This window comes from Puma concolor, chromosome A1 (assembly GCF_028749965.1).
Source record: "Puma concolor isolate L17-30 chromosome A1, mPumCon1.1.hap2, whole genome shotgun sequence".
Taxonomy (NCBI): Eukaryota; Metazoa; Chordata; class Mammalia; order Carnivora; family Felidae; genus Puma; species Puma concolor.
The window spans coordinates 217394751-217403412 of NC_141667.1; the positions used below are offsets into that span (position 1 = coordinate 217394751).

General features: G+C 42.2%; 1 protein-coding gene and 1 long non-coding RNA gene across 3 annotated transcripts in view; one reads left to right on the plus strand and one right to left on the minus strand.

Moving 5' to 3' along the window:
• Nucleotides 1-4881, minus strand: part of CPB2 (carboxypeptidase B2) — a 50232-nt gene extending 45351 nt beyond the window's left edge. Inside the window, exon 1 of the mRNA XM_025924315.2 lies at nt 4725-4881. Coding sequence (XP_025780100.2) covers nt 4725-4798 — 74 coding nt within the window. The 5' untranslated portion in view covers nt 4799-4881. The remainder of the gene's footprint in view (nt 1-4724) is intronic.
• Nucleotides 4882-4964: 83 nt separating this feature from the next.
• Nucleotides 4965-8662, plus strand: LOC147584769 (uncharacterized). 2 transcript variants are annotated; one of them, XR_015253148.1, is made up of 3 exons: nt 4971-5196; nt 6670-6921; nt 8171-8662. It is a non-coding gene; the product is annotated as an uncharacterized LOC147584769 (long non-coding RNA). The 2 variants fall into 2 exon arrangements; XR_015253147.1 differs by having other exon boundaries at nt 4965-5196; nt 6670-8662.

Sequence of the window (8662 nt, forward strand, 5' to 3'; positions counted from 1 at the left end):
TCGGAGATGAAATGGTATAAATGTTGATGTGTAAGTGGAAAGGCAAAATCAGAGCTCAAGGAATGACAAGTGATCCGGGTGGGCAGGAATATGGGGCTTATGTTGGAATGCACAGGGAAGCGAAACGAGTAAAATGACCAGGATGGGACCTGACCTGAATCAAGGGTCTTAAAACCTGGGGTCAGGATTGTGGCCCTTATTTACAAGGTGGTTGGGCCCCCTTTGGGGAATTGAAACCAAAGAGTAAAAAACTCCAAGCCCCCTTTTGATGTGAGGTACAAAAAAGCGGGGAGTCATATAAGTAAATCCTTATCATTAGAATTATAATGCATTATAACGAACTTCCTGACGAGTGACGCTAACAATGGGATGGGATGCCTTACAAAGCGATGACCTCTCCATTATTCAAACAGGCCGAATTCCAAATCCATGAAAGGGAAGTGTTGTGTTGACTAGAAGATGAGGGCATTTTTCTAATGCAGTTGACCCAAGTGAGTCAACAGAAAGAGAAAGAAAAAGAAAAGGTAAAGGTAAAAACGTGTGTTATCCCAATGAGTTTCTGTCTTAAGGAGAAAAAAAATTGAGAAAATACAGAAGCATAAATTGGGAAAAGGGGAGGGCTAACATTATGACAGTAAGAACACACCATAAAATATATTAATGTGTCCAAGTGTCCAACGTGTCCAAGCTCACCAGCTGTGATGAGCTACACTCTTCTGTCTCCATCTGTTTGGCTAACGTGCCAGCACCATGGAATCAGGGAATGGGACGAGGGTCCTGTCAGGTCACCTAATGGAGAACTTACACAGTTCCTGAAAGTCAGCTTCCTGACTCTATGCCCCCTTACTTCATCAGAAAGAGGCTATGAAAAGTGGTCTGAGCGGAGAAAGGGAGGAGGGTGGTGCAAATATCTCTTTGGAGCAAATTGTCGCAGTTCGGTCAGTACCCCTTCTCCCAAAGGGCATGAAGTTTGGGGGCGTTACTTACTTCATTTCCACCTGAGAGTGAGGACTGCCAAGGGGTAATGGCACAGTCTGAACATGTTCCCTCGAGTTTAGAGACGCAAGGACTGGTGCCTGGCTTGCTTCCAAGGAAGCTAAACTTGAATGGACCTGGTCTCTAGTTGGCTGGAGAGTAATCAAAGCCAAACGAAGAAACCCCTCATGGTTCTTAGTTAGAACTCAGATGTTGACTGATGGTGTCACCCACAGGGCAAGAACCTGGGAGTGAATGCAAGATTCCTAGGGGTGAAACATGGAGTCGCAAGAGATGCATCTATCCCTGGTCTGGAAAATTCCTCAGCAAAGGAATCTTAAACATTCCAAAGAAGTTAAAGCCCAAGAAAAGGACTAATGAGAAAAAGGGTCAGGTGTATGTATGGAGAGGGATGAAGGGTTGTTCTCCTTTAAAGACTGACATTTGCATAATATCTTGAGGGGACCCGATAGTCTAGTCTCTAAATCGAGATTGTCTGTGCGTTAACACGACCCCAAAACTATCAGTTACTTGAGAGCGGACTAAAAAGTCAGAATTTGCACACTTTCCCTGCAGGGGCAGAGAAAGATTATTCCGTCACATGGAATGTAATGGGGCAAAGGGACACGAAAACATAAAGACATGTTTTGATTGCATCTGTGAAGTGATACAGTTACAGGATTTAACTAATAGCCGTTTGAAAATTAAAAAAAAAAAAACAACCAGCCTTGCATTAAATATAGAATTAAAAGTGTGAGCACAGTGAAATAACAGGTCGTTTTACACAAAAAAATAAACCAGTGCTCAAAGAGGACAAGTAAATCGTCCAAGGCTGCATAACTTGTAAGTCGCAGCTCCGGGGCTATCTCCAGATTAATACTAGACAGCATTTCCTCTGTTGCTTCCCCTCTAAGAATATGATTATTTTCATCAAGCTCTGTCCCCTGCTATGGTTTACAAGGAGAAGGTTCACATTTGCCCTAGTTCTGAAAGATTATGTTTGAATTTGAAAAGCTGGGGAGACGCCTCTGAACAATGGAACATAGCTCAAGGCTACAATTTTGTTTTATGCACTACAGCTTTTTAAGGCCAATGGTGCCCTGCTCCTTCAGATGAAAATAATATATCAGGGGGAACCAAGGGAAAGAGAATAAACTGGTCTCCAGGCGGCAGATAGTGTATGAAGTCGACAGAAGGAACAAGTCCTCTGGTCTATTAATAATTCAGAAGCCCTCTCTCCTCAACCATCCTCCACTCTCCCATTCTTTTTCCTTCTTTTCTTTGCACTTTCCCCCACTTGTCTGTTTCAAATAAATAGCCTCCGCTGACAGGCTGCACTTAGGTAATCAGAGCACAACACAATTAATGTCTCTGTTTAGAAGGTTCTTGCTAGTATTTCATTTTTGCCCTTTCCGGTGTTTGGCCTTTAATAGCAACTGACTACGGAGACCTGTTTTGGTTTTTGTTTGTTTGCTCGACTGCCTTCCTCTCTGGCATATGGCATTTATGCCTTTGAAAGTTTTTTTGTTCTCTTTCCGGGGGCGTTTCACTGATGAGACGTATCAAAATGCACCTCCAAACCAGCCACTAAGAGGTTGCCCGAACACAAAGCGTTATTAGGAAAATGATCCCGACAAGAAAACGGTAACAAAGAACAGCTTTTGGGAAAAGCCAGGCTGTTAGCTCTTTTTAGAAGGGGTTGTATTCTCGCCCCCAGAGATCATTCATCAAAGTCTCTCGCCCTGAATGAAATTAGATTTCCCTTTTAGCTTCGATAATAGGCCGTAAATATATATATATATTATATATATAATATATATATTATATATTTATATAATTATATATAATTTATTTTATTTGTGTAATATTTAGTTCCACTAAACTGTTATATGCTTTCGCCATTTTGAAGTGACATGGGAAAGCTTTTGGAGTATCGCGTCAATGATTGTCTTATCTAGGAATTCAGTTCACGGTGTGACCCAGATGGTGGCAGGCAGGTGAGCTCACCAAGCTCCACGGCAGCCAGCCCCACCCCCCCACCCCCCCACCCCCCCACCCCCGAGGATGCTGGCGAGGGGCTGGCCCAGCATCACCCCTCACCCACCGCAGGCGAGGACCGTGATACTGGACTTCCAGCCCGCATCTCTCCCAGGCTGCACTCCGGACCACCTGTCTTCTCTCTGAGAACTCACTATGACTAAGTCTGACCTCCATCAAATTAGCTCGCTTCCTAATTTCTAGACTTTTTAGAGGCGGTACTAAGCAGTGAAACGAGTTGGAATGAGGGGAACGTGGCTTTGAATCCAAACTCTTAGCTTCCTGTTTGATTTACCCTTTCTAGGGCTCGGTTTCCTTCTCTTTAAGATGGCATCACAACGATTCCTAGGGTGTAGGAGATGACATTTCCAAGTCGCCGAGCCCAGCGCATGGGGCAACACAGGTGCCAAATAACCGTGTGTCCCCTCCCTTTCTCCTCTCTGTAGATGACACTGCCAATGTCTACAGTACCCAGCTGGACACGTTGATATCAGTTTTCCTCCTTCCTTCTTGCTTACTTTTAATTAAAACCAACCATCAAGTTATGGGATGTTAGATCTGGCAAGGATTTTAGAAATTATAGTCATCTGATTCATTGATAACACATAGAGGTATGAGTCACCAATTATTGTAGCAATTTGACTCCCACGTCAATTCAATGACAATCGTTATTTGGTGATGGAATTTGTTGCATGACACTTGATAATCATATTGAACAAAAAAGAGTCAACCAAGTACAGTTAAATCGGTGATGATGTACAAACACAGCGTCAGGCTCTCAAGCTCTGTTTTCTTAAATGCTGTCCAGCGGCTCTTTCTGACCTAGAAAAGTTTTTTTGGTACGCTTTTCCCTGTCCCTAGTATGTCCTTTCTCTCTTTACCATTCACTAAGTGGGGAGAGGCATTTGTTTCAGAGATAATTAGAGAAGAAAAGAATCATAGAAGCCAAACGAAGGGGAAATAATAAGGTAATCCCAAAGGAAACAGTATCAATTTTTAAAACTTATGAATTCACTAGTTAATACATTACAATCTTACACATAACTTGGAACTATTCGTTATACATTATATTCTATGTGCTGGTTCATTTGTGTTCTGCTAACTGGTTTTAGAAGAAAATCTCCAGGGAATCACGCTCGTAAGCAAAATAAGAATTAGATATGCCTCTATATGTGTTCTTTATAACACAACGACTCTTCCTTTCCTATCCTATGTAAATACCCTTGCTCAACCCAAAACTCATATTTCATACCATTTACCTTCTTCTCCTTCCTATGTTCCACGTACAAGAGGAAAGTATTCATAGCTACCCATAGTTGTTTTATTCCTAGTTAATGCAAATTATCCGGTTCATATATTTTGGAGGTGGAGACCAAAAAAAAATGTAAACCATGTGATGTGTTAGAGTGTAAATAATCATTTTTATAAAAAGCTTCTGTTTCTTTAATCTCCCTAGCCACTGACTGTACATATCATCCAGCATTCTCTCAGCAATGAAACTAGAGCCAGAAACAAAAACAAGACCCTGGATCTGGTGAGATCCTTATTCCACTGAAAGGTACTATTTGTCGGGCAACACGGAAAGTTTCTGAAAGAGCTGACCTTCGAGCTTTTAACATTTTGCGCCCCAGGTTAGTGCACTGACTGGAATCCACGTGGGGCAAACAAGTGAGGAAAATGGCCCCCCACCATCGACGATTCTATTGGGTTACCTCTGAAAAGCGAAGACATACAGCTCACACGAGAGGAAGATGGCTGCAAGAACTCCAAAGCTATAAAGCTTCATCCCAGCAGCGATTTGCTGAACAACAAAATTCTCTGGAGAAATGGGCCCCGATGCCTGGTTACATAAGAGCCTTCTTTACACACTGGTTAAAATATAATGCCACAGTCCCTCTCATTCCTGCGATCAATTGACTTCGCTTCTATTTCCGCCCTCAAAAAATAAAGTATGATGAGAGTTCGACCAAATAGAAAATATTTAACTCCTCAGGGACGATGAGGCCAGGAGAAACAGTGTAGGAATGTTGCAGAAACATGTCTGGTTCGTTGAAGAGCCATAACCCTGGAGTCTTGACTAATGGCTCATAACCCGTGCTGAGGGAGGTCTCCAGTGGAGTACTAAAGGGATCTTCCCTTGTCTCTATCTTTGCAACATTTTCGACTTAGATGAAGACGTAGAAGGTGAGTTTCTGAAATTTGTGACTCTTACAAAGGTTGAGAAGGAGAACTTGTATGGAGGATTATAGGATCTCCATTTAAAGAGATGTTTCCTTGTTCATGTGAAGTGATGGGCCCACCTGTAAGACAATAGGAATATTATGTCCCAGAGAGTTCTTTGAGTCATAAAGAAAAATCAGGTTGCTTTGAATTCATATTTATTTAGGAAAGGCCACCAGAAGAGCCATTATCTAAATTGAAGCTATCACATGTCATTCTGAAGATAGTATCTTAGAACATTTTGTCTGGTTTAAGGCCACATCTTACCTCTGTAAGTGGACGAAGCCTAGGTATTCTCTCTAAATTCCCACTGGTCTATGCATTTCTTGAGGTCAGGGCAGGCAAATTTGCAAAATAAAACAACATTCCAACAGTAGACTTCTGAGAAGGAAAGGATGAAGATTTCAAACGTCTCTCTCTGAGAGGCAAAGCTATTAAAACTTATTTAATGGACTAAAAGTGATCTCCACTGAAACTGCCTTTTGTGTAAGAAAGAAGAAAAAAAAAAAAAAAGAACACGCAAGTGTATCTGATCATTTTAGAGAAAGACACACAGGTAGAATAGACCAGAAATCCACTAGGATATAGTTACCTACAACAGGTGGGTAGAAAACTGAGTGGAAAAGATGAAAGAGTAAGAACAGGGAAGAAGAGATGGGAGAAAGAACACTTCTTGGAGTAAACGTTTTTGAATAGTTCAGAATTCAAAAACACTACAGAATTTTTAGGACCACGTTAATTTTTCACTTACTCGAAACAAACAAGTAAATAAAGTGACTACAAGCAAAAACACATGAACTGAATTATGTTTTTGAAAGACATTTTAAAAAACGTATTTGGGGGCGCCTGGGTGACGCAGTCGGTTGAGCGTCCGACTTCAGCCAGGTCACGATCTCGTGGTCCGTGAGTTTGAGCCCCGCGTCGGGCTCTGGGCTGATGGCTCAGAGCCTGGAGCCTGTTTCCGATTCTGTGTCTCCCTCTCTCTCTGCCCCTCCCCCGTTCATGCTCTGTCTCTCTCTGTCCCAAAAATAAATAAAGGTTGAAAAAAAAATGTATTTGTTTTGAGAAAGAGAGAGACAGAGAGAGAGAGAGAGAAAGCACATGGGGAGGGGCAGAGAGAGAGGCAGACAGAAGATCAGAAGCAGGATCTGTGCTGACAGCCGACAGCCCGACGGCCTAAGTCAGATGCTCCACCAACTGAGCCCCCCAGGAGCCCCAAACTGAATTATGTTTTTGATGAGTAACATAACTGCACTTGAAAGGGAGAGAGGAAAAGCTAACCCAAGGACTTTGACTTTGTTTTTGTTTCAAACACAAAAAGTAACTTTAAAGTAACAGTCAGTGGTTAAAATTTACTGAAAAAAAAAAAAAATTTACTGACAAAGTTTTCCGGTTTCTGTAGTCCCTATTGATTTGTATCCGATGTCTCCTTTCCAGGTTTACGTTTCTTCGCGCTGAAGCAATCTTTCAAAAGTTGCTTTAGTGAAGATCTATTGGTCGTAGAGTCTGTTACACTTTGTATGTCTGACAAGAACTTCATTCTACCCTCCCCTTCAAGGACTAGTTGAACTGAACGCAATGTTCTAGAACGACAGCTCTTCCATCGTCTTTTGGCATCTACTGTTGCACAGTAGGAATCTTGTTCCTCTGTAGATCATCTGTTCTCTCCACTCAATGGCTTTTAAGGAAGTATGGATTAGCTTTATCTTTTATACTTTTCAGATCCATTACTCCTGTCTAGATGTGAATTTATTTTTTATTATCTAGCTTGGAACCTGGAATGTAATTTTGATCGGAGGATTTAGACATTTCTTCCATTTGGGAAAACCATTTTATTATTTCTTCAGCAATTGTAGAGAGAGGGAGGTACAGAATCTGAAACAGGCTCCAGGCTCTGACTTTCAGCACAGAGCCCGATGCAGGGCTCGAACTCATGAACCGTGAGATCATGACGTGAGCCGAAGTCAGACACTTAACCGACTGAGCCACCCAGATGCCCCTAGAATACTTATTAAAAAAATTTTTTTTAATGTTTATTTATTTTTGAGAGAGAGTGTGTGAGCGGGGAAGGGGCAGAGAGAGGGAGACACAGAATCTGAAGCAGGCTGCAGGCTCTGAGCTGTCAGCACAGAGCCCGATGCAGGGCTCGAACTCATGAACTGTGAGATCATGACCCGAGCTGAAGTCAGATGCCCAACCGACTGAGCCACCCAGGCGCCCCAAGAATACTTATTTTAAACTGGTTCTTGGAGTTTCTACACCATGATAGTATCATGGCTTTCAAAGATCCAGTCATCAGTCAGCATGACTTAACTTAGTTACTGGCTTAGTTACTCCTCTGTCTCTTATAGACCAGCAGATACTTATGAACCAGTCCTAGGCAGCAGTGGGCACTATCTTTTTAAAACTGAAGTACACAGGGGTGCCTGGGTGGCTCAGTTGGTTAAGTGTCTGACTTCACCTCAGGTCATGACCTCGTGGTTTGTGAGTTTGAGGCCCAGGTCGGGCTCCGTGCTGACAGCTCAGAGCCTGGAGCCTGCTTCAGATTCTGTGTCTCCCTCTCTCTCTGCCCCTCCCTCACTCATGCTCTGTCTCTCAAAAATGAATAAATGTTAAAAAAAATTTTAATTGAAGTACGTACATTGAAATACACAGATCTTAAGTGTATGGTTAGATTAGTCTTGAAAAATACATACGCTTGAGTAACCCACACCCCTCTCAAGGTATAGAACATTTCCATCATTCCAGAAGTTCTTTGATATTTGTCCCAGTTTCCCCTCTACTCTAGCAGCCTCTCTTCCGATTTTATCACCAGAGGTTAATTTTGCTTGTTTTAGAACTTCATGGAATCATATACTGTCCTAGCCGGTTCAGGGTGTTGTAGCAAAAATACCATAGACTGAATGGCTTAAAGAACAAACACTTGTATTTCTTACAGTTCTGGAAAGTGGGAAGTCCAAGACCAGGGCAAAGATTCGGTGCCGGTGAGAACCCAGCTCTTGGTTCATAGATGGCTGCCTTCTGGCTGTATCCTCACATGGTGTGAAGAAAATGAAAACGAAATGATAGAGCCCTCTGGGATCTCTTTTATAAGTGCAGTGATCCCATTCATAAGGGACCCACCATTATGATCTAATCATGTCCCCAAGGCTCCACGTAAATACCATCGTATTGGAGACTAGGTTTCAATATACGTGTGAGGGATGAGAAGGACACAGACTTTCAGTCTATGGCTTGTAGCCTGTACTCTTTTGTGTCAGGTTCCTTTTGTTCTTTCACATTGCTGCGTGTGTCAGCAATTTATTCCTTTTCATTGTTGAGCAATATAACAGTATTTGTTTACCCATTCTCCTGTCAATAGACATCCGGGATGTTTTCAGTTTGGGGCTATTATGAGCAGAACCACTCCGAATATACTTGTGCAAGGCTT